At 38.5% G+C, this 25,932-nt stretch overlaps 1 protein-coding gene across 5 annotated transcripts in view; it reads left to right on the top strand.

The window, feature by feature from the left end:
- ULK2 (unc-51 like autophagy activating kinase 2) overlaps positions 1-25,932 on the top strand; it is a 152,972-nt gene that overhangs the window by 44,241 nt on the left and 82,799 nt on the right. For all 5 annotated transcript variants that reach the window (XM_036920681.2, XM_036920682.2, XM_036920680.2 and 2 more), the window contains 5 exons: positions 6,309-6,367; positions 7,731-7,813; positions 11,103-11,150; positions 11,501-11,589; positions 16,753-16,924. In XM_036920681.2, coding sequence (XP_036776576.2) covers positions 6,309-6,367; positions 7,731-7,813; positions 11,103-11,150; positions 11,501-11,589; positions 16,753-16,924 — 451 coding nt within the window. The remainder of the gene's footprint in view (positions 1-6,308; positions 6,368-7,730; positions 7,814-11,102; positions 11,151-11,500; positions 11,590-16,752; positions 16,925-25,932) is intronic.

Genomic DNA, 25,932 nt, shown 5'->3' with positions numbered 1-25,932 from the left:
CAAATTAGGCTTTGATCCTCTGTATAAACACAAACAGACCCTTTGCCTACACTTTTATATGTCCTTTATATCATTGTGTAGAACTCATTAGAGGTCACCACATAGGAACTGCATTTTTTTTTTTTAATCATTAATCTACACTTACATGACGAATACTTTGTTTACTAGGCTCTCCCCTATACCAGGTCCCCCCTATATACTCCTTTACAGTCACTGTCCATCAGCGTAGCAACCTGTTGTAGAATCACTACTTGTCTTCTCTGTGTTGTACAGCCCTCCCCTTTCTCCCACCCCGCTATGGATGCTAATCTTAATACCCCCCTACTTCTCCCCTCCTTATCCCTCCCTACCCACCCATCCTCCCCAGTCCCTTTCCCTTTGGTACCTGTTAGTCCATTCTTGAGTTCTGTGATTCTGCTGCTGTTTTGTTCCTTCAGTTTTTCCTTTGTTCTTATATTCCACAGATGAGTGAAATCATTTGGTATTTCTCTTTCTCTGCTTGGCTTGTTTCGCTGAGCAAAATACCCTCCAGCTCCATCCATGTTGCTGCAAATGGTTGGATTTGCCCTTTTCTTATGGCTGAGTAGTATTCCATTGTGTATATGTACCACATCTTCTTTATCCATTCATCTATCGATGGACATTTAGGCTGCTTCCAATTCTTGGCTATTGTAAATAGTGCTGCAATAAACATAGGGGTGCACTGATCTTTCTCATACTTGATTGCTGCATTCTTAGGGTAAATTCCTAGGAGTGCAATTCCTGGGTCAAATGGTAAGTCTGTTTTGAGCATTTTGATGTACCCCCATACTGCCTTCCACAATGGTTGAACAAGTTTACATTCCCACCAGCAGTGTAGGAGGGTTCCTCTTTCTCCACAGCCTCGCCAACATTTGTTGTTGTTTGTCTTTTGGATGGCAGCCATCCTTAGTGGTATGAGGTGATACCTCATTGTAGTTTTAATTTGCATTTCTCTGATAATTAGTGATGTGGAGCATCTTTTCATGTGTCTGTTGGCCATCTGTATTTCTTTTTTGGAGAACCGTCTGTTCAGTTCCTTTGCCCATTTTTTAATTGGGTTATTTGTTTTTTGTTTGTTGAGGCGTGTGAGCTCTTTATATATTCTGGACGTCAAGCCTTTATCTGATGTGTCATTTTCAAAGATATTCTCCCATACTGTAGGGTTCCTTCTTGTTCTATTGATGGTGTCTTTTGCTGTACAGAAGCTTTTCAGCTTAATATAGCCCCACTTACTCATTTTTGCTGTTGTTTTCCTTGCCCGGGGAGATATGTTCAAGAAGAGGTCACTCATGTTTATGTCTAAGAGGTTTGTGCCTATGTTTTCTTCCAAGAGTTTAATGGATTCATGACTTACATTCAGGTCTTTGATCCATTTTGAGTTTACTTTTGTATATGGGGTTAGACGATGGTCCAGTTTCATTCTCCTACATGTAGCTGTCCAGTTTTGCCAGCACCATCTGTTGAAGAGACTGTCATTTCGCCATTGTATGTCCATGGCTCCTTTATCAAATATTAATTGACCATATATGTCTGAGTTAATGTCTGGATTGTCTAGTCTGTTCCATTGGTCTGTGGCTCTGTTCTTGTGCCAGTACCAAATTGTCTTGATTACTATGGCTTTATAATAGAGCTTGAAGTTGGGGAGTGAGATCCCCCCTACTTTATTCTTCTTTCTCAGGATTGCTTTGGCTATTCGGGGTCTTTGGTGGTTCCATATGAATTTTTGAATTATTTGTTCCAGTTCATTGAAGAATGTTGCTGGTAGTTTCATAGGGATTGCATCAAATCTGTATATTGCTTTGGGCAGGATGGCCATTTTGACGATATTAATTCTTCCTAGCCATGAGCATGGGATGCGTTTCCATCTGTTAGTGTCCCCTTTAATTTCTTTTAAGAGTGACTTGTAGTTTTCAGAATATAAGTCTTTCACTTCTTTGGTTAGGTTTATTCCTAGGTATTTTATTTTTTTTGATGCAATTGTGAATGGAGTTGTTTTCCTGATTTCTCTTTCTGTTGGTTCATTGTTGGTATATAGGAAAGCCACAGATTTCTGTGTGTTGATTTTGTATCCTGCAACTTTGCTGTATTCCGATATCAGTTCTAGTAGTTCTGGGGTGGAGTCTTTAGGGTTTTTTATGTACAGTATCATGTCATCTGCAAATAGTGACAGTTTAACTTCTTCTTTGCCAATCTGGATTCCTTGTATTTTTTTGTTTTGTCTGATTGCCGTGGCTAGGACCTCTAGTACAATGTTAAATAACAGTGGGGAGAGTGGGCATCCCTGTCTAGTTCCCGATCTCAGCGGAAATGCTTTCAGCTTCTCGCTATTCAATATAATGTTGGCTGTGGGTTTTTCATAGATGGCCTTTATTATGTTGAGGTACTTGCCCTCTATTCCCATTTTGCTGAGAGTTTTTATCATGAATGGATGTTGAACTTTGTCAAATGCTTTTTCAGCATCTATGGAGATGATCATGTGGTTTTTGTCTTTCTTTTTGTTGATGTGGTGGATGATATTGATGGACTTTCGAATGTTGTGCCATCCTTGCATCCCTGGGATGAATCCCACTTGGTCATGGTGTACGATGGTTTTGATGTATTTTTGAATTCGGTTTGCTAATATTTTGTTGAGTATTTTTGCGTCTACGTTCATCAGGGATATTGGTCTGTAGTTTTCTTTTTTGGTGGTGTCTTTGCCTGGTTTTGGTATAGGGTGATGTTAGCTTCATAGAATGAGTTTGGGAGTATCCCCTCCTCTTCTATTTCTTGGAAAACTTTAAGGAGAATGGGTATTATGTCTTCCCTGTATGTCTGATAAAATTCCGAGGTAAATCCATCTGGCCCGGGAGTTTTGTTCTTGGGTAGTTTTTTGATTACCGCTTCAATTTCGTTGCTGGTAATTGGTCTGTTTAGATTTTCTGTTTCTTCCTGGGTCAATCTTGGAAGGTTGTATTTTTCTAGGAAGTTGTCCATTTCTCCTAGGTTTCCCAGCTTGTTAGCATATAGGTTTTCATAGTATTCTCCAATAATTCTTTGCATTTCCGTGGGGTCCGTCGTGATTTTTCCTTTCTCGTTTCTTATACTGTTGATTTGTGTTGACTCTCTTTTCCTCTTAATAAGTCTGGCTCGAGGCTTATCTATTTTGTTTATTTTCTTGAAGAACCAGCTCTTGGTTTCATTGATTTTTGCTATTGTTTTATTCTTCTCAATTTTATTTATTTCTTCTCTGATCTTTATTATGTCCCTCCTTCTGCTGACCTTAGGCCTCATTTGTTCTTCTTTTTCCAATTTTGATAGTTGTGACATTAGACTGTTCATTTGGGATTGCTCTTCCTTTTTTAAATATGCTTGGAGTGCTATATACTTTCCTCTTAAGACTGCTTTTGCTGCGTCCCACAGAAGTTGGGGCTTAGTGTTGTTGTTGTCATTTGTTTCCATATATTGCTGGATCTCCATTTTGATTTGGTCATTGATCCATTGATTATTTAGGAGCATGTTGTTTAGCCTCCATGTGTTTGTGAGCCTTTTTGCTTTCTTTGAACAGTTTATTTCTAGTTTAATGCCTTTGTGGTCTGAAAAGTTGGTTGGTAGGATTTCAATCTTTTGGAATTTTCTGAGGCTCTTTTTGTGTCCTAGTGTGGTCTATTCTGGAGAATGTTCCATGTGCACTTGAGAAGAACGTGTATCCTGTTGCTTTTGGATGTAGAGTTCTGTAGATGTCTATTAGGTCCATCTGTTCTAGTGTGTTGTTCAGTGCCTCTGTGTTCTTACTTATTTTCTGTCTGGTGGATCTGTCCTTTGGAGTGAGTGGTGTGTTGAAGTCTCCTAGAATGAATGCATTGCATTCTATTTCTTCCTTTAGTTCTGTTAATATTTGTTTCAGGTATGTTGGTGCTCCTGTATTGGGTGCATATATATTTATAATGGTTATATCCTCTTGATGGACTGAGCCCTTTATCATTATGTAATGTCCTTCTTTGTCTTTTGTTACTTTCTTTATTTTGAAGTCTGTTTTGTCTGATACCAGAATTGCAACACCTGCTTTCTTCTCTCTGTTGTTTGCTTGAAATATCTTTTTCCATCCCTTGACTTTAAGTCTGTGCGCGTCTTTGGGTTTGAGGTGAGTCTCTTGTAAGCAGCATATGGATGGATCTTGCTCTTTTATCCATTCTATTACTCTGTGTCTTTTGATTGGTGCATTCAGTCCATTTACATTTAGGGTGATTATTGAAAGGTATGAATTTATTGCCATTGCAGGCTTTAAGTTTGTGGTTACCAAAGGTTTAGGGTTAGCTTCTTTACTGTCTTACTGTCTAACTTAACTCGCTTGTTGAGCTATTATAAACACAATCTGATGATTCTTTATTTCTCTCCCTTCTTATTCCTCCTCCTCCCTTCTTCATATGTTGGGTGTTTTGTTGTGTGCTCTTTTTAGGAGTGCTCCCATCTAGAGCAGTCCCTGTAGGATGCCCTGTAGAGGTGGTTTGTGGGAGGCAAATTCCCTCAACTTTTGCTTGTCTGGGAATTGTTTAATCCCTCCTTCATATTTAAATGATATTCGTGCTGGATACAGTAGTCTTGGTTCGAGGCCCTTCTGTTTCATTGCATTAAGTATATCATGCCATTCTCTTCTGGCCTGTAGGGTTTCTGTTGAGAAGTCTGATGATAGCCTGATGGGTTTTCCTTTGTAGGTAACCTTTTTTTTCTCTCTGGCTGCTTGTAATACTTTGTCCTTGTCTTTGATCTTTGCCATTTTAATTATTATGTGTCTTGGTGTTGCCCTCCTTGGATCCCTTGTCATGGGAGTTCTGTGTACCTCTGTGGTCTGAGAGGCCATTTCTTCCCCTAGTTTGGGGAAATTTTCAGCAATTATTTCTTCAAAGACATTTTCTATCCCCTTTTCTCTCTGTACTTCTTCTGGAATGCCTATGATTCTTATATTATTCCTTTTATATTGATCACTCAGCTCTCTTAAAATTCTTTCATTCCTGGAGATCCTTTTATCTCTCTCTGCATCAGCTTCTCTGCGTTCCTGTTCTCTGTTTTCTAGTCCATTAATGGTCTCTTGCATCTCGTCCATTCTGTTTTGAAGTCCTTCCAGAGCTTGTTTTATTTCTGAATTCTCCTTCCTTAGTTCTTGCATATTTCTCTGCAAGTCCATCAGCATGGTTATGACTTTTGTTTTGAATTCTTTTTCAGGTAGACTGGCTAAATCTATCTCCCCAGATTCCTTCTCAGGGGAAGATGTAGCAGATGCCGAAGCTGTCTGGGTTAGTCTTGTCTGAATCATATTTTTTTGCCTTTTCATGTTGACAGGTGCTATTGACTGTCAGCTGGGAGGGCCAAAATTTTCACTTGCTACTGGCCTTTCTTTACTGGGGCAACTGCGACCCCTAGTGGCTTGTGTTGGGTAATTGCGTGTAGAGTGGGTCTTTGTGTCTTGCCCGGCCGGAAGGGAGAAATTTCCCTTTCTGTGGGCGGAATTTGTCTCAGGCTGCTTCTCTGCTTTCGCAGCGCCCGGTGGGGTAATGGATGGGGGGGCTGCTTGACTGTTTGCCTCCGTGAGGGGTCTCAGAGCTGTTGCCCAGGGGGTTAGTGCACCCGGTTTTCCCTGTAATTTCCAGCTGCTGTACTGTGACCTGGGTTGTTTCCGTCAAGCTGTTAAGTCCCTGTCCCTTTAAGACTTTCAAAAAGCCCCCGCTTTTCTTTGTCACAGGGGCATCAGCTTCAGCACCCGCTCTGAGGTCTTACCCCCTGTTCTCCCAGTATCCAGGGCCCCCTGGGCACGTACTGTGTCTGCGCTCTGGCCCGGAAGGCTGGGACTGGGTGTTCGGCAGTCCTGGGCTCCGTCTCCCTCCCGCTCTGCCTATTGTTCTCCCGCCGGGAGCTGGGGGGAGGGGCGCTCGGGTCTCGCAAGGCCGGGGCTTGTATCTTACCCCTTTCACCAGTCGCTGGGTTCTCGCTGGTGTAGCTGCAGTCTGGCCACTGTCCTGCGTCTTCTGGTCTCTCTTTTAGGGCTAGTTGTGTTTGTTGTATTTTCAAAAGTATATATGTTTTTGGGAGGAGATTCCCACTGTCCTACTCACGCCGCCATGTTGGCTCCGCCTCCTCCAGTTTCAGAGGTTTTTAAGTTCTTTGTGTTCGTCTGTGGCTCCCTCAGCAATCCATGGCTTTCAAGTTCAGAATCTATGTTCTATAACAAGAATGTGAATATCTATCATATGATTTGGAATTTTCCCACCATTGTTTAGGAAATTAAACCTTTCTAAACATTTTTTTTTAAACAGGCTAATAGTCCTCAAGACCTAAGGATGTTTTATGAAAAAAACAGGAACTTAATGCCTAGGTATGTGTTTTTTATTACATTGAATTTTACTGTTTGTGAATAGTGTTATTTATTTGAACTCTGTGCATTTTATTTTCATTATTGAATCTTTTTTTCATTTAAAATAATGAGATAGCATTCATTATAACAGGAAATTAGAAAATTACTAGCACATCATAGGCACCTGTGTACTGCTCTGCTATTCTCTTTCTTTTTTACGATGTGATTTATATTTAAAAGAATAAAGTACAGAAGTTATATGTGTTCTCTGGGTAGGGAGATGCAGACTGAATAGATGTGCATAGAATAGAAAGCCATTACCCCCAGGTCTTCCCCTGTTCTCTAGGGATGACAAAATTTTGCTGTGTATCTTTCCACATCCTTTTTGTTCAAATTCTTTATACACATTTGAGTGTTTATGCATATATTTATACACACACATGCAGTTCAATACAAATTACATAATACTTTGCAAATTCTTCTGCAGCTTTGTTTTACTCTGCAGTATATCATAGACATTCAGCAGCAGTCCATAGAGAACTGAAGCATTCTTTTTAGACAGCTCCAGAGTTCCATAGTGAGGTGTATTATATTTTGTTTAATTATACGCCTTTTTTCATTTTGGTTACTGCAAACAGTCTTTAGTAATGGTGTGTGTGTGTGTACATATTTGTGTATTTCTTTAGGATGGACTCCTAGAAATGGAATTGTTGAACTTAAAGGTGTGCTCCCCAAATTGACTCTCCCTATTTCATACCGCAGTGTGTGCGAGTGCTCCTTTCCCCACACTTTACCGACAAAGGATGTTACCAGATTTGATGCCTCTCAAGTAAAGAAGACCATTTGCATTATTCTCTTTACGAGTGATGTTGGCTCTTTTTATTTGTTCAGTATGCATTCGTAGTTTCTATTTTGTGAATTTTATATTCCTCTTACTTATTTTTCTGTTGCCTTGTTTGCCTTTTCCTTATTGGATTTTAGGAAGCTGTATTATTTCTTATTGGTATTGGCTTAAACTTTTCCAGACAGAATTGGAGGTAGCTCTTGTTCTAATAGAGAACCTTAGCAAATTCTACTGTAAGCTTGAAGTTGTGATAGAACTCAGGATGGTGTGTGCTTGTGAAGTACTTTTATTTCTGCAGATATTCTAACAAACAACATTAATAAGCACAATGCAAGAATCTTACCAAAATTGATGCTATTTCTCAAAGGCAATTGCTTAGTGTTTTGTTGTTCCTTTAAGGAATGGCTTTACCATGATCTTCGTGTATAAAATGTAATATTTGCATAACTGCATATACATTTTCATTTACCATAATGAAGGTAAAAGTCATGTACTTAATATGTATCTCACCACTTAGGTAATTTTTTTCCTTTCTCTTAGTATTCCCAGAGAAACATCACCTTATTTGACTAATCTCCTTTTGGGTTTGCTTCAGAGAAACCAAAAAGATAGAATGGACTTTGGTAAGTAATATTTTCAAATGTTATATAGTTTTAAATTTTGTGTATTCTGAAAAAATATTTTTAAAGGTACTATAGAGATTTCATAAGAAAATTAAGGTCAATTTTACTTTTCTATCTCTTTGCCTTTTTCACTTATTTTGTAAATATTTATTGAGTGTCTACTGTTTTCTAAGTACAGAGGTTAGAATAATAAAATCTCTCCTCATGTAACATATTGTAGTGGGAGAGAGACACAATGAAATTATACACTACAATTATATACTGTATTAGAAGGTGATACTTTGGAAAAAAAGAAGGAAGAGAAGTGGGGGTAGGTGGAGATTGAAATCTGAAATAAAGTCATCAGTTAAGCCTTTTCTGAGAAACTGACATTCCATTGAAGACTTGATTGACAGAGGTGAGGCAGTGAGCCATGTGGCCGTCTGTGGGGGGAGCTTTAAAGGCCCAGAGCTGGAGCTGCCTCGTTTGCTGGAGGGGCAGGTAGGCCAGTGACTCAGAGTGTGGTGGGGTACCCCTGGAGGGTTTGATCAGAGGAATCCTGTGGTCTGACTAATGCTTTGGAAAGGATCAATCAGTCTGGTTGCTTGTTGAGAACAGATTGTGGTGAGGAGGGACCATGTGGTAGGGGGGGCAGAAGCTGGGAGACCAATCTGGAGACTAGGGCAACGACCTAAGTGAGAGGTGAAGTAGCCATGATGGGAATAATATCATGGAAGTGGTGAGAGATGTTTAACCCTGGATCTTGGAGGTAGAGGCAGCGTATTTACAGATGAATCAGATGTGGGGTGTGAGAGAAAGAGAAAAGTCAAAGATGACTTTTTGGCCTGAGCAAATGAAAGAAGGGAGTTGTCAGTTCAGAGGTAGGGAAGAGCATGTGGATAGGGCAGGATACGGGGGCAAGATCAGGTGTTTGTTTAGGTTGGACATATTACATTTAAGAGACCCATTTGACACCTAAGTGCAGATGTCAAAAGGACGCCTGGATTTTAGAGGAGAGGTTTAGGCTGAGGATATATCTGGAAGGAAGTAAATACCCCAGAGGGTGAGAACACTCCAGGGAATAGAAACACCCTGGAATCTGGTAGAAAGTCTCTGGCCTCAAAGATGGGGCTTGGGGAGACAGAGAGGGGCAGCTCAGTGTGTGGTGATCCTTGTAGGCATGTGCTCTGGGCAGCCCGGCTCTCACCGTGGCTTTATGAGAATGGAGTGTGGGTACCTCACAGAGGCCTCGGCCTCATCTTAGATTTTTAGATTCCTAAGGTGGAAACTTACATCATTGATTTTGAACCTTTCTTTTTCTGTAATATAAGCATCTAAAACTAAAAACTTCTAAGCATTTTAACTTACCATAGTGTATCCCCAAATAATATTTTACAATTTTAGGTATAATAAAAGACATTGGAATGCTTAATACTATAGGGATTATCTAGTTATTGTAGGTTTTTAAAGAACATTTATCCTTGAAACCTTTTTGGTCTCCACTCCTCTTTGGGAGATAGCTGCTCATTTGTTCTTGTCAATCTGATGTGAAAGATTGTTCTTTTCAGTCTTGTTCTTATCATTCATATATATAAATAGCAAGACTTGAAAATGTCAGACCAGAAAGGCCATGAAGCATGTCCAATGAAAGTGCTTCTCAGATTGACCTTGACCTTGACATTTTAAGGGAAAAAAAAAAGCATTTGAGTTTTCCTGTAGTAATAGTTCTAATGGTAATAGAGATTTGCAAAAACTTATTCCAGAATTTTGGTCTGTTAATGTATGTTATGGAAATACACATAGGCTTCTGGATAAGACAGACTGGATTTTTATTCAGGTCCCTCAGCTTACTAGCTCTCTGATGTTGGAGAAGATAGGTGGCCTTCATGTGCTTTAATTTCCTTATCCATAAAAGGAAGATGATAATGCCTTGCATAAAGTTTGTGAGGATTAAATGAGGAACTGCTATGTGAGGCACTCAGTTCATTGTCCTAGTAAATGCTCACAGTAGATGATAGCTCTAATAGTTTCCATATAGGGGAAAAGATTAAATAATCTGTATATCTATTCTCTTAAGGTTTAAAAAGTTGGAATTAAACTTCAGTGCATGTAGTTTGCAAATATTTTTATTTTTCAGAGGGATAAATTAAACTGAGTGGCTTTATAACAATGAGAAATGTGGGGCATACTAGTAATAAATGGCATACTCATGGATAATAGTTTTAAAATTATAGATTATATTAAATATTTATTTAGTTTCCATACCATAGCAATTGATTTGGAAGGTGATTTTAGAGTATTTGCATTCAGTCAATCTAGTTTCTTTATATCTTCTCTATTGCATCCCTATTATATCCTAAAAATCAGCATGAGAAATCTTACATGTCAAACTAGAATTTATGTGTATTTGTATATTAGTTTTGTTCTAAAAATGATGTAAGGTAGAAAACTCATGATTTCCCCTTCAAAGCCTCCACATTTCTTTTCCTTAGCAAGTCCTGTGATTGATATTTACTCTGAGGGGCTTTGGACCTTTATTTAAGTGAATCCTTCTTAACTAAGCCTGAGTTACACTTACTCTTGATCTTGTATGGCTTAATGTAAGCCCCCGTGTTGGTATTGTGCTATTCTCCTTGCCTACTCTGTGATATTTCGTATCACAACAGTCTGAGGCTTGGTGACAAATGAGATTATCTTTGTGGATTTTTAAAGAAATAATGAAATACAGGCAAGTAAAGAAAGTAAACTAATGACATGCTATATACCCATTTATCTATCAGTTAGCAGGCTTATTGTGTATTATCCTTGATGGATAGCTGAATAAATTACATTAATAATTTTTTTAAAAAGATGAAACCAGCTGTAGGAATACTTCTGCTTGCGATAGAAGGATAGAATCTATTGTATAATCAGCTGCCTCGATTACCTTTTAGGACAGTCATCAACAGCCCAGTCCAGAGAAGTGTTCAGCAAGGGCCTGCTCACAGCACTCCGAGGGGTTGCTTTCTTGAGGGTGGCACCCACTAAGGGACATGTGTGTCTCAGGTTGCCTCGGGGTGTGCTATTGGTAACAGATGTTTTGAAAATTCACGGTTTCTATTTAAAGTTTGTCTTTTATTAAGAATTACTGACAATTAGATCATTTTTATAGATTATAAAACTAATATGTTTTTATATTTAAAGGAAACGGTGGCTACATAAAGAAGTTAATAATATTTATGGTTCAAAGGCATGTTAAATATACTGACAAGATTAACCTATTTGCTAGTCAATGTCAGTTTAAAGGTTGCATTCTCATTTTTCATTACAGAAGCATTTTTTAGCCATCCTTTTCTTGAGCAAGCTCCAGTAAAAAAGTGTGAGTACCCATTTTTTGCATCTTTGCTTAAAGGGTGAATGCAAGCTTAAGGAAACATTAGTATTTTTATATCACAAAATTAATTTTTTATTAGACATCTCAAGATTTCATTGAGGTTTTCTTAAGTACCTCTAGTTGTGTTTATTTAATTACAGTTCTGCTTTTCATTGCAAATCCAAGTTGAAATAGTTTTAATAATTGGTGCATTTTTAGTTTCCTCCACAGGAAATGTGGTAGAAATAAGTAGGTGAATGTGAATTTTCGGTCAGAGATGTAGTTTGGACAGGTTTTATTCTGCACTGGCATGTGGTCACACCCCAGGGTGGTGTGTCTCTCTCTGTTCTCCCCAGCCTGCCCAGTCCCAGTGCCCGTGTACATCGGCTCCGTGTCTGGAAGCTCCTGTGGCAGCTCCCCACCGTGTCATTTTGCCTCTCCACCAGTAAGTGCAGATTTTATACGATAATTTCAGAGTCAGTGCTATCGCATCTGTTCACAAGTAGAGCCCACGAATACACTGAGATGTCGTCTTTATGTCTAGTGTTTACTAGTGCAGCTGAGGCTTGGGACAAGCATTACTGTAGAATCAAATGGACATGGTTTTGGACCTCTGCCCTTATTTAGCTGTGTTAGCTTCAGCAAGAAATGTCACCTCTCTGGGCATTTTCCTCTGAACAGTGAGTACGGGAACACTGAGCACTCTTACCTTGTTATGCCACATGGGCTTGGGAAGGATGATACTTACCAACAAGGGCACCTAGTATATAGGTGGATAGGTATTGAATATTTATTTGATCTGAATATCATGAACAGCAGAGTGGCATTTATAGCACATAGAATTCTTAATGGTGGAACAGTGACCTCTGAGCCAGATTTCACTGACACATTCCCCTAGTCTTGTTACTGTCCCTTTAGGATAGCTCCATTCCAGCCTCTTTCTCCCCTGAGGTCCTCAAGTCATCTCCTCCATGGCAGTCTTCCCTTTAGTCTGAGTCCTTCTTCCTGATCCTGAGGACTTCTGGTCACTGCTTGTCCTCTTCTCTCCTAGGATTTCACTTTGCCTGCTTCTGTACTTTTCCAGACTGGCCCTTCCCCCAGGTCTCTGTTGCATTCTGGAAGGTTTGTGACCTTGGGGTTTTTTGTAAGCTGAAGGTCCAAGGGCTCTTGTGTCAGCTATTGTGAGTATTTTCCAGATTAGCCTGGCAGACATGAGTATCTTGAATTCTGCTGACAGAGGGTGAAGGAGTCATAACGGAGGTGATTGTATGATTAGCAGGTTCAACTCAAAGGTTTAAGAGCACGAGGCTTGAGCGCTTCCACATTCTTTACTTTGCTATATTAACTAGGACAAGTGACTTAATCTCTCCATAAAGTGAGTATAATTTACCTACTTATTTCTAAGGATAAATGGGCAGACCACTTAGTATAGTGCCTGGCACACAATGAATACTCAGGAGGTGGCAACTGCTGTTTTATTGTTTTCCAGGGCCACCTAATAGCCCATAACTAAGGCAGATAACAAAGCAGCTCATTGCAAGTCCTAAAACTGGCAAAAAACCTTTTTATACCACCCTGTAGACAGACTCAGACCAAACAGAAAAAGCAGACAGGCTAATAATATATTATATTCCCATGAATTAAAAAAACTAAGAGGAAAGAAAAGCATTGTGTATTTCCTGTTTCAGTTGGGAATATATATATAAAAACTACTGGATTTGAAGTGACTTGGGAGAAATGTAGAAGAAGTACACTGACATGGAAAGACGACAGGCTTTATTTGGAGCCAGGCAGAACTGGCTTGAGTGCTGGCCCTGCTTCCTGTGCACCCTGTAACTTTTGGCATGTCAGTTCCAGAGATGAGCCATGGCTTCCTCACCTGCAATACAGGCTAAAGTAAGCTTTGTTTGAAGAGCAGCCCTAGTGAGTACTTGATAAACTGCAGCTATTGCTGTGAAGTATATACTTGACACAATGACATACATAACATGGAGAGCAAAGCTTATATTAGAGAAAGGCACAGCAGGGAAGAAGCTAACTGTGGATGAGACAGTGACCAAGGGATGAAAGCAGGGCCAGAAGGGGAACACTGGACTGGAAAGTGCTTTGGCTGTGGTTTGTTGCAGGGGAGGCACTGACAGAGCGGCAAATGAGGAGCTAGGCTGGGGCCACCAAGAAGGGTGGGGTGGGGTGCTGACAGGACAGTAAGGCCTGCAGGCGCACAGGAGAGGCATATCTGGATGCTAAAAACTTTCGTGGAAAAGCCATTTTTAGAAGATCTTTATTGAAAACTAATGCTTGAAATGAAAATAAAAAGGAAAGTAGGAATGTTTCTGTATAATTCCCAGTTAGTGAGATTAGAAAAACACGATGGTTTGATAGGCCCTGCTTTTAACATAATCTGCCAAAAGTAGGATAACTTCATATGGTGCATCCCCTTCCAAGGCTGGAATGGACGCTTATACTTAGGATTGATCCACACAGGCATGCACATTAACATCCTGCCACAGCCTCACACAGATATCCAGCTGCTACCTTGTTCCAAATAAATCTTTGAAAGGAAAAAACCCAAAAAACACATAACAAAAAAATCCAAATAGCTCTTAGTTATGATACTGGCTATAGGTTAAATGCTGTTTAGTCTATTGGTTTCATAACATCTATTAAATGCCTACTTTGTGTGAGGTTCTGGTTGATTCTAATGAATGAGATGATCAGGTCCCTCACATTAAGGAGCTTTAGTTTAATTGCATGGAGAAAAGGTTGGTAAATCAGTCACCATTAGACACATGTGTATATACCTTTATTGCCTGTGGGAATGTGGGTGAGGGGCATTAAATAAGCCCGAGAACTCAGAAGGGGCTGCTCGGAGGAAGGCACTGAGCTGAGTTTTGAAGAAAGAGTTACAAGGTGAGTTAGTAAGGAAATGGTGTTATTGGCAGAGGAGTCCCATTCATGAAGTCATGGAAGCATGACCTGCTAAAGGAACTCTGTAGCCCCCCATGGCCACTTAAATTGAAATTTGTTAGAATTAAATGAAGTTAAAAATTCAGTTCCTTAGTCATGCTAGCCAAGTGTTCATTTCAAGGCCACCATACTAGACAGCTCAGGTATAGATAGAACTCCTTGTTTCAAGAAGTTCTCTTGGACAAGGTCACTGTGCAGTTCAGTTTGGCAGATGTAGACTGCACTGGTAGTGTGGTGGGGAGGTAGGGAGGAAGAGGCTGTATCTAGACAGTATCTGGACACTGAGCAAACTAGTTCAAGCTTTATCTTCAAAGCTGCAGAGCCATTTGAATGATTTTAAGTGGGGATGTGATAGGATCCACTGTGTGTTTTGGCTAGATTCTTGTAAAAGCAGGGTGGAAGGCAAGATTGGAGGCAGGTAGAGAGTAGAGTTCTCTCTGTTGGAGTAAAGACAACAACTTGAGACAATTATAACTGTTTTGTTTTGTTTGTGGAGCGTCTGAACTAGGGCACTAGGAAAGGAGGAGATGAGGGGCCAGAGATAGGTAGAATTTGCAGAGCTTGGAGATGGTTTGAACTTGGGACTTAACGGAGACTGAATGGCTGGATGATGGGTTGTCCAGTTGGGAGCAGGGGGAGGAGGGCCTTGGAGCATGCAGGTGATTAGTTAGTGCTGAACAAAGGGGTCTAGAGCTCCTCAGTGAGGGTCTAGGCTGCAGAGGAGGTGCTTCACCTGCAGAGGTGAAGGTAGTGTCAGCATAAAAAGTATGAGAAACAGATGGTCCAGAGTGGCACCTTGGGGAATTCTATATTCTGCTTCTCTTCTCTCCTTTAATGGGCAAATGAGAAGCAGGTACCCACAAAAAAGACTAAGAAGTAGGAAGAAAAGCAAGAGCCAGGTCACTGAAGGTGGCATGGAGTGTCAAGGGAAGAAGTCTGCAGTGCAAATGTGGCAGGGAATCCAGGTGACAGGGACTAGAGGAAGCTGTGCGCACAGCCTGGTGATGGGAGTTGATAATAAGCTTAATGAAGGCAATGTGGACAGTCGGAGGCAGAAAGTGGGTTGTGGTGGGCTGACACACAGGTGGGGAGTCTGGGTCAGTGAAGAATGATAACTTCAAGAAACACTGTTAAGAAGGGAAGAAGTGAGAGAGGATGGTAAGTGAGAGAGTTACAGCAATTTGTAATGTGAGGAAACTAAACATGTTTCTGTGCAGGGGGGAGAAAGCCAGAACAAAGGGAGAGGCTGAGAATGTGAAGAGCAGAGGGGAGGCAATCCAGGTCCCTGATGATGCAGAGGAGAGTAGAATCAGCACAGGTGGAGAGATGCACTTTGTGAGGAGAAGCATCTCTTCCACTGTGAGGGTTGCTGGTGCTGATAATTAGATGAATAGCAGGCTAAGAAACTGAGAAAGTTCCTGCCAGCCACTGGAAGACGTTTTGGAGTTAGATACTGGAATCACATCTCAGCTTGACTGCCATTTAGCTGTGTGACTTGGGCAAATCTCAACTTCTGAGTTTTGTTTATATATATATATATATATATATATATATATATATATATATATAAACAGGATTTCAGGATAGTACTGAAATTTTGTAATGTGTGGACTGCTCTTAACAGTGCGTAGCCCAGGGGTGATGGTCAGTAAGTTAGTTCTCCCAGCTTCCCTTTCTTTCAATATCTCCAGACATAAGATTGTCTTAGAGACTGATAAGGAGATTTTATGTCATTTGTATGTCACACACACAGAAGTGATAAGGAGATTAGAGACTGATTTCATTACATAGTGACATTCAAAAGAGTGCTAGCAGTGAATTGGGTATTTAAGATGTGGGTTTAAAGAGCATTGTGTAGTATCTTTCCTTAAATAGAAACTAAGGTTAAACAGGGTGACAGGAGACTTAACACAGTAAATTATGAAGTTCATCATTCTAGAATACCATTATATAATGAAGATGTTCAACTAGAGTTGCCACTTGAGCCTTTGAATGAGGCAAATGCCAAAAGATGTATAGCTTCTTATGCCTAAGTATTTGTTTATATGCTTTTCTTCCCTCTTGTCCTATCTCCCACCAACCAGCTCCTACCGCTAATAAAAGAATAGCAAAAGGAACACACCCATACCTGTAAGGTTTTCCAGATCTTTCTTTCTGGTAGTGTAAATAAGTTTCTAGGCTTAATTCAGTTATGCTTATTGATTTGTTTACTCTTTTACATAACACGGTCTTTTGCTTTCTTGTCTTTTCTTCACTGGGGGTTTAAAACTTTGTGTACAGGGTGTCATTAATTTAAAGTCCCTGGACATTTTGTTTTAGCCATTAAGTGAACAGTTATTGAGTGTCTGCATTGCTAAGCTGCAAGCTGAAACTGGGGATGTTGAGATGACAATAACTCTCCTCAGAAAGTTCAGGAGAGGCAGGCATATTCATGCAATAAGTGATATGGTTAAGTATCATTTTTGGAAAACATTTTAGAAGTCTTTATGCAAAGATACTTTCCTTTAACTCTGCTTTTCAAAGGGAAAGATTTTCCAAAGTAATGAATGGCTAATCTAATAGCCATTAAACCCCTTAGTCTAATGGCTATTCTGACTTGCATTTTATTATTAGGCCAGTTTTAATTTTCTGTTAATTTTAGTCCCTTCCAGATATGCAGCATATTCAGGAAGAAAACTTATCCTCCCCACCACTGGGTCCTCCTAGCTACCTACAGGTGTCCAAAGAGTCTGCCGGCACCGGCAGCAGGGACTCCTCCTCTGACACAGATGACTTTGTTTTGGTTCCACACAGCATCTCGTCAGATCACTCATGTGAGAATTTTTTTTACTTGTACGCATTATATTTCTTAATTTACTAGACTAGTACTTTTTAACCTTTATATCATACTCTCTTATGTAGGGCACCTTTTCAAATGGACATTTTATTTAGTTGTTTGCATGCCTAGAATTATATGTCTACCTTTCTAAAATCTGCGTAATTATCTTCCATGAAACAATAAGTTCACATTTTAAAGGCAGATGAAAACTGTATGGCAATGATCTCAAATTCTGTTTGTATCCAAACGGAAAGAGAGAAGCCAGCAGAATGAGAAAAATTATATTTAAGAAAAAGAATCAAAGGAAGACCTCTTGGAAAGAACGTCAGAGTCAAAGGAGTCCTAAAAACAATCTGGATGATGTTCAGAAAATACTGGCATAAGTTCAGGAACGAACTTCATAAATATATGGGAAGAATTCTTTTAAAGGCAGCAGAAGCCAAGTTGACAAAATACAGTAAGTGTTCCGAGGAACAGTGAAGGATGCCAGAAAAATCTACAAAAAAGTCAGACAACACTGTTAAAAAAGAAGGAACCATGGTTTGTGAAGGAATAGGATTAGAGAAGCTGGAAATTCGATCACTTTAATAACTGAGTGAGATCAAGTTGACTATGTACAGGAACAGATGGTTAGAGAACTTTGTATCAGGAGATCTGTGCAGTTATTTGTCAGATACTTAATAGCTGTCCTGAGCTGGTGGTCGTGAGAGCAGGAACGCCCAGACTGCACATCAGGACGCATTGGCAGGCGAGGGGAGAGCATGGACGCCACAGCAGCAGTAGGTGGCGGTGCATGACAGCTGCTCCAAGGACTGGGGTGACCTTGAAAAGTCACCCAGCCCAGTGGTCTTACTTCATTAAAAAAAGTAATTAAAGCTTTTAAAATTAGGAAGTATTTCAAACAGAAAATAATACAGCAGATACTCAAATCATCCACCATGCTAATTTTGTCACCATTTTGCCATGTTTGTTTTAGATGTCTTTTTTTAAAAAAAAGATACAAAATGCTGTAGGTATAGCTAAAGTCCCTTTGCTTATTCTACTCTTGCCAGACGTATATTCTTCCTGTAGATATTTTTATACTTCTACATGTGCCTGTATCCATAAATAACGTATGTTTGTTGTGTTCTTACAGTTTTAAGTAAATGGTGTATAGAATGTTTGTTTCTATAGTTTGCTTTTTTATTCAAAAATTTTCTGTGTGTCAAGATACATATCTATATATGTATCTTATTCATTTTAATATATGAATTTTACAGTGTGGCTAAACCAGTTCATCCATTTCCCTACTGATGGCTACTTGAGTTATTTCTATCTTGTCACCCTTCAAAATGTAACAGACATCCTCATGCCATATTTCTTCCAAGTGGGTATTCTAGACCTAATGTACAGCTTCAACTCTATAAGTACTGGTACAGACAAGTTGTAGGCAACCAATAGTCTCTGCCATGCTCCACTGATGTTATAGTGATACCTTCTAAGATTTTATTTATTTTCGTATTTAACTTTACCTGGAATTCATTTTTATAGATGGAATAGAGTGGGGATCTATCAATTATCCCAGCATTATTCATTAAATATTCTCTCCTTTCTCCACTGACATACAATTCCAGATTTGTTATATCAGGTTTATGTAAAATATTGGGTTTGTTTTGCAGTTTTCTATTCCATTGGTCTATTTGTCTGTAATTGTAATCATTTAAAAATTCTTGTATGTCTGTGTGTGTGTGTGTGAGATGGGGTAGAGGATGATGGTAAGAGAGCATTATGGAATTCTTTGGAATCACCTTGGCTATTCTTGGCCCCTTTTCCCTTACATAGTTTAATTCAACTTGACAAATCCTACAAAAAAACATTTGGGGATTTTGATGGGAATTCTGTAAAACCCATTTAGGGACATTTGATCTTTACAGTATTTGTTTACTCAATATTTGTGCGTTCCTCCACTTATTTAGCTTTCTTTAATGTGTTTTGATACATATTTATACTTTTCTACATAAAGGACATTCACGTCTTTTGTTTTATTCTAGTTGCCTTTGTTTTTTGTGTGTGATAGTATAGATATTTGTCAAAAAAATTGTTTTTTCAAAACTGCTCCTGATCAAGATCTTTGTGGTTATCAAATCCTAGTGGTCATTTCTCAGTCCTCATCTTTTTTATGTATTCACAGCATTTTTATAGTTAACCACACCCTTTTATTAAAAATTTATTATTATGATATATACATTAATTTTTTTCAGAGCAGTTTAGGTCACAACAAAATTGAGAGGAAGCTACAGAGATTCCCATATACCCCATCCTCCCCCAGGCGAAGCTTCCCCCACAATCAACATCACTCCCCAGAATATTGCATTTGTTACCAAGGATGAGCCTCCCAGGACATGTCATGGTCTGCATTAGGGCTCACTCTTGGTGTTGTACATTCTGTGGATTTGAATATACGTGTAATGATATGTGTAACTCTGGGGAGAGGAAACCCCGGGACAAATACCTCTAAAACAGAAATCAGTCAAAGGGAGAAATAAAGTATAAAATCCGTTTATTGCTTACAAACTGCAGTCGGAGGACATCTCTCTTTCCTGCTCTGGCAGAAGCAAAACCAGTCCTCCCCCTAACCTCTCAGGTTCAGATAAGACCTTGGTTGCCCAGGTAATTACCCATTGATATGGAGATGGACTACTCCTCTCCACCTCTGGGGAATGCCTATTGATATGCAGATGCACTAAAGCCATACTTCTCTCCATCCCTAAGGAAGCACTAAAGCCAGGCGAGATGTTCTGGAAATACTACCATTTTACCTATAATATGTATCCATCATGATATCAGAAAATATTTTCACTGCTTTCAAAATCGTCTGTGTTCTACATACTCATCTTTCCCCACCTAACCCTTGCCAACCACTGACTTTTTAAATTGTCTCTATAGTTTTACCTTTTTTAGAAAGTCATATATTTGGACTTATGTAGGCTTTTCAGAGTGGTTTCTTTCACTTAGTAATATGCATTTAAGTTTCCTCCATGTCTTTTTATAGATTGAGAGCTCATTTCTCTTCAGTGCTGAATACTACTCCATTGTCTGGATGTACTGCCATTTATCCTTTCATCTATTGAAGGACATCTTGGTTGCTTCCAAGTTTTGGCAATTATGAATAAAGCTACTATAAACATCCATGTGCAGGTTTTTGTGTGGACGTAAGTGTTTAGCTTCTTTGGGTAAATCCCAAGGAACACGATTGCTGAATTCATGTAGCAAGAGCATGCTTCGTTTTGTAAGAAATAGCCAAACTGTCTTCCAAATTGGCCATACCATTTTGCATTTCCACAGTCATGAATGGGAGTTCCTGTTGTTCTGTTTCCTCACCAGCATTTAGTGTTGAGTGTTCCAAATTTTGGTTGTTCTAATAGATGTGTAGTGGTATCTCATTTTAATTTGCATATCTCTGATAACATATGATGTTCAGCATCTTTTCATTAGCTTATTTGCCATCTGACTATCTTCTTTAGTGAAGTGTCTGTTAAGATCTTTGGCCCATTTTTTAATTGGGTGGTTTGTTATCTTATTGTTGAATTTCAGAGTTCTTGTATATGTTGTGCAACAGTCCTTTATCAGCTATATCCTTTGTAAATAATTTTGCCCAGTCCAGTTAATCCAGTTGGCTTCCCAGTATTCCAATTCACTTGATAATGTCTTTCACAGAGCAGTTGTTTTTAATTTTAGTGAAGTCCAGCTTATCAATCAATTTCTTTCTTTCATGGGTTGTCTTTGGTGTTAGCATCACAATACCAAGGTCATCTGGGTTATCTTCTGTGTTATGTCCTAGGAGATTTATAGTTTTTGTTTTATATTTAGGTCTGTGATCCATTTTAATTTCTTTAAAGGGTGTAAGGTCTGTCTAGATTCATTTTTTGCATGTGGATATCCAGTTCTAGTACCATATGTTGAAAAGAGTCTTTGCTGCACTGTATGATCTTTGCTCCTTTGTCAAAGATCAGTTGATTATGTTTATGTGGGTCTATCTCTGGGCTTTTTTTTCTGTTCCATTGATCTATTTATTTTGCCAATACCACATTGTCTTGATTACTGTAGTTTTATTATAAGTCTTGAACTTTGGTAGAGTCAGTCCTCCAGCTTTATTCTTCTCCTTCAATATTGTATTGACTATTAAGGATCTTTTGCCCTGTATAAACATTAGAGTCTGCCAATATCCACAAAAATAAACTTGTTAGAATTTTGATTGGGATTGTATTGAATCTGTAGATCAAATTGTGAAGAACTGACATCTTGACAATATTGAGCCTTCTTATCCATGAAAATGGAATATCTCTTCATTTATTTAGTTCTTTGATTTCATTCATCAGAGTTTTCTAGTTTACCTTACAGCTCTTATATGTATTTTGTTAGATTTATTTTATTATTATTATTTTTTTCCTTCTCAATTTTTAAAATTTTGATATCATTAATATACAGTTGCATGAACAACATTGTGGTTACTAGATTCCCCCCATTATCAAGTCCCTACCACTTACCCCATTACAGTCACTGTCCCTCAGCATAGTAAGATGCTATAGAGTCACTACTTGTCTTCTCTGTGCTATACTGCCTTCGCTGTGCCTCCACACACATTATGTGTGCTAATCATAATGCCCCTTTTCCCCCTTATCCCTCCCTTCCCATCCACCCTCCCCAGTCCCTTTCCCTTTGGTAACTGTTAGTCCATTCTTGGGTTCTGTGAGTCTGCTGCTGTTTTGTTCCTTCAGTTTTTTCTTTGTTCTTATACTCCACAGATGAGTGAAATCATTTGATATTTGTCTTTCTCCACCTGGCTTATTTCACTGAACATAATACCCTCTAGCTATTTTGTTAGATTTATACATAAATATTTCATTTTGGAGAGTGCTGATATAAATGGTATTGTGTTTTTTTTAATTTCAAATTCTATTTGTTCTTTCTTGATATATAGGAAAGCAATTGACTTTTATATTAACCTTGTATCCTGCAATCTTGATATAATCACTTACTATTTCCAGGAGTTTTTAAAATAATTCTTTTGTATTTTTTTTACATAGATAACATCATCTGCAAACAACAATAGTTTTATGTCTACCTTCCCTATCTGTATGTTTTTCATTTCCTTTTCTTACTGCTTTAGCAAGGACTTCCAGTGCAGTGTTGAACAGGAGTGGTGCAAGAGGACATCCTTGCTTTAACCTGATCTGAGTGGGAAAGTTTCAACTTTCTCACCATTAAGTATAATGTTAGCTGTAGCTTTTTGTAGGCATTCTTTATCAAGTTAAGAGAGCTCCCCTCTATTCCCAGTTCACCAAGATTTTTTTATCATGAATGTATGTTTTATTTTGTTAAATGTGTTTTCTGCATTTATTGGCATGATCATGTGATTTTTTCCTTTTTAGTCTGTTAATTGATTTTAGAATGTTGAATGAGCTTTGCGTACCTGGGATAAAACTCATTTGTTTATGGTGTATAATTCTTTTATGCATTGCTTCATTTTGTTGATATTTTGTTGAAGATTTTTGCATTAATGTTCATGAGAGATACTGGTCTGTAGTTTTCTTTTTGTGTAAGGCTTTGGTTTTTTTGTATTAGGGTAATGATGGCCTCATAGAATGAGTTATGAAGTATTCTGATCCTATTCTCTGAAAAAGATTGTTGATAGAGACTTGGTACAGGTAGGCATACTTCAGAGATATTGTAGGTTCAGTTCTAGACCATCACAATAAAGCAAATATCACAATAAAGCAAGTCAAATTATTTTTTTGGTTTCCCAGTGCAAACAAAAGTTATGTTTATACTCTGCTGTAAATTGTTAGGCATGCAATAGCATTATGTCTAAAAGCACAATGTACATACCTGAATTAAGAAAATACTTTATTGCTAAAAGCGCTAGCATCATCTGAGCTTTCAGAGAGTTGTGATTTTTTTGCTGGTGGAGAGTCTTGTCCCGATGTTCACAGCTGCTGACTGATCAGGGTGGCGGCTGCTGAAGGTTGGCGTGGCTGTGGCCATTTCTTAAAATAAGACAACAATGAAGTTTGCTGCATTGATGGACTTCTCCTTCATGATGATTTCTCTGTAGCATGTGATGCTGTTTGATAGCATTTTAGCCACAGCAGAACTTCTTTCAAAATCAGAGTCTACCCTCTCAAGCCCGGCTGCTGTTTCATCAACTAAATTTATGTAATATTCTAAATCCTTGCTTGTCATGTCAACAATCTCCGCAGCATCTTCACCAGGAGTAGATTCCATCTCAAGAAACCACTTTCTTTGCTCATTCATAAGAAGCAACTCCTCATCTCTTAAAGTTGTATCATGAGATGTAGTGATTCAGTCCCATCTTCAGGCTTCACTTCTAATTCTAGTTCCCTTGCTGTTATTTTCCCCACATCTGCAGTTACTTCCACTAAAGTCTTGAACCTGTCACTCAAAAGTCATCCATGAGGGTTGGAATCAACTCCTTCCAAACTCCTGTTAATGCTGATATTTTGACCTCTTTGCATGAATCACAAATGTTCTCAGTGGCATCTGGAATGGTACATCCTTTCCAGAAGGTTTTCAGTTTGCCCAGATCTATCAGAGGAATCACTGTCTGTGGCAGCTGTAGCCTTAAGAAATGTATTTCTTCAATAATAAGACTTGAAAGTTGAAATGATTTCTTGATCCATGGGATGCTGTGTTAGCAAGCAGGAAAACACATTAAGAATTATTATGTCTTATTTGGTGAATTTATATTTATGTAAATATGAGTTTATCATTAAATAGTGTCCTTCTTTATCCCTGGTCAGTTTTCTTACTTTAAAGTCTGCTCTGTTTGAAATCAGTATAGCTACTCCTGCTTTCTTTTGGTTAGTGTTAGCACGGTCTATTTTTCTCCATCATTTACTTTTAATCTATCTGTCTTTATATTTAAAGTGAGTTTCTTGTAGATAACGTGTAGTTGGGTCATGTGTTTTGATCCACTCTGAAATCTCTATCTTTTTTTTTAAAGATCTAAACAGCTTTATTAAATGACTCAGGAATCAGGAGGCATCTCATCTATCAGGTAGAGTGGCGATCCACTGAGCTGCAGAAAAGGAATGGTTTTTAAAGGCAGAGAGGGAGGGGAAACAAAATTATTAGCAAAGAATGCATTGTTTTAGGTAAGGAGAATGGAAGGGGTCTATTGGAGAGTTACCTTCTACTGCTGCCCAGGAAATTACATTTGGCTGGTTAAAGATTATGCTTCTGGTGGGGTGGGGGTTGAAATTTCACTTAGATTAGGTATTAAGTCTTGGTTTCTTGATGTGGAGCCTTAACATAAATGACTACATTTTGGTCCTGTGATTTGTAAAACATGTATGATGTTAACTGAAAGAATCCAGTATGAAAAGGCTACACAGTGTAGGACCCCATTTATATGACATTATGAACAAGGCAAAACTACAGAGATGATAAATGGACCATGGGGTGGGGGTTTGGAATGTTCCATGGTATACTTTAGTGATGGACACCTGCCTCTATGCATTTGTTTAAACCCATAGATTTTTTATTTTGCATTTTTTTGAATTTTGGTATCAATATACAATCACACGAGCAACATTGTGGTTACTAGATTCCCACCATTATCAAGTCCCCACCACATACCCCATTACAGTCACTGTCCATCAGCATAGTAAGATGCTGTAGAGTCACCACTTGTCTTCTCTGTGCTATACTGCCTTCCCTGTGCACCCCACCTATGTTATGTGTGCTAACCTTAATGCCCCTTTTTCCCCTTATCCCTCCCTTCCCAGCCACCCTTCCCAGTCCCTTTCCCTTTGGCAATTGTTAGTCCATTCTTGGGTTCTGTGAGTCTGCTGCAGTTTTGTTCCTTCATTTTTTTCTTTGTTCTTATGCTCCACAGATGAATGAAATCATTTGGTACTTCTCTGAACTCTGTATCTTTTGATTGGTGTGTTTAGACCATTGATGTTAAAAGTGATAGCTGATAGCTGATATAGTTAGATTAAAACCTACCATATTTGTTACTGTTTCTTTTGTGTTGTCCTTGTTCTTTGTACCTATTTTTGTCTTTTACTCTTTTTCTGCCTTCTGTGAAAAGGTTTTAATTGAGCATTTATTATAATTCTGTTTTCTTTCCTTTCTTAGCATATCAATTATACTTCATTTTTTACTTTAGAGATGGCCTGGAGTTTGCAACATACATTTATAACTAATCCAAGTCCACTTTCAAATAACACTGTACCACTTCACAGGCAATGTACATTGTAATAACAAAATAACCCTAATTCCTTCCATCCCTTGTCATTGCTGTCGTTCACTTCACTTATATGTAAGTATATGTAAGCACGTATGTGTATATATACACACAGATGCGTAAGATATGCATAAACATACATAACTGAATACCTTGTTGCTATTATTATTTTGAACAAACTGTTGTCTGTTAGATCATTTAAGAATAAAAAAATAAGTTTTAATTTTACCTCTAGTTTTCCTTCCTTTATGCAGATCATTTTCTGACCTATATTATTTTATATTACTTGCAACAAATCCCCTCAATATTTATTTGTCTAAGAAAGTCTATTTTTCCTTCACTTTTGAAGGATAATTTTTTAGGGTACAGAATTCTAAGTTGGTGGTTTATTTCTCTCAACACTTTAAATATTTTGCTTCACTCTCTTCTTGTGTGATTTCTGAGGAAAAGTCAGTGTAATTCTTTGTTTATCTATACATATGGTGTTCTTCTGGCTTATTTCAAGATTACTTCTTTATTTTTGATTTTCTGTAATTTGAAAATGATATGCCTAGGTGGTGGTGTTTTGGGTGTTTAACCTGGTTGGTGTTCTCTGAGCTTCCAGGATCTGAGGCTTGGTGTCTGAAGTTAGTTTAGAGAAATTCTCAATTATTCCTTCAAATATTTCTTTCTTTTCCTTTCTGTGTGTCTTCTCCTGCTGGTATTTCCATTATGGCAACTGCATCTGGGAATGTCTCTCCCTGTGCACTAGA

The sequence above is a fragment of the Manis pentadactyla genome, chromosome 4 (genome assembly GCF_030020395.1).
Source record: "Manis pentadactyla isolate mManPen7 chromosome 4, mManPen7.hap1, whole genome shotgun sequence".
Classification (NCBI taxonomy): Eukaryota; Metazoa; Chordata; class Mammalia; order Pholidota; family Manidae; genus Manis; species Manis pentadactyla.
This window is presented reverse-complemented; position numbering and strand designations above follow the sequence as displayed.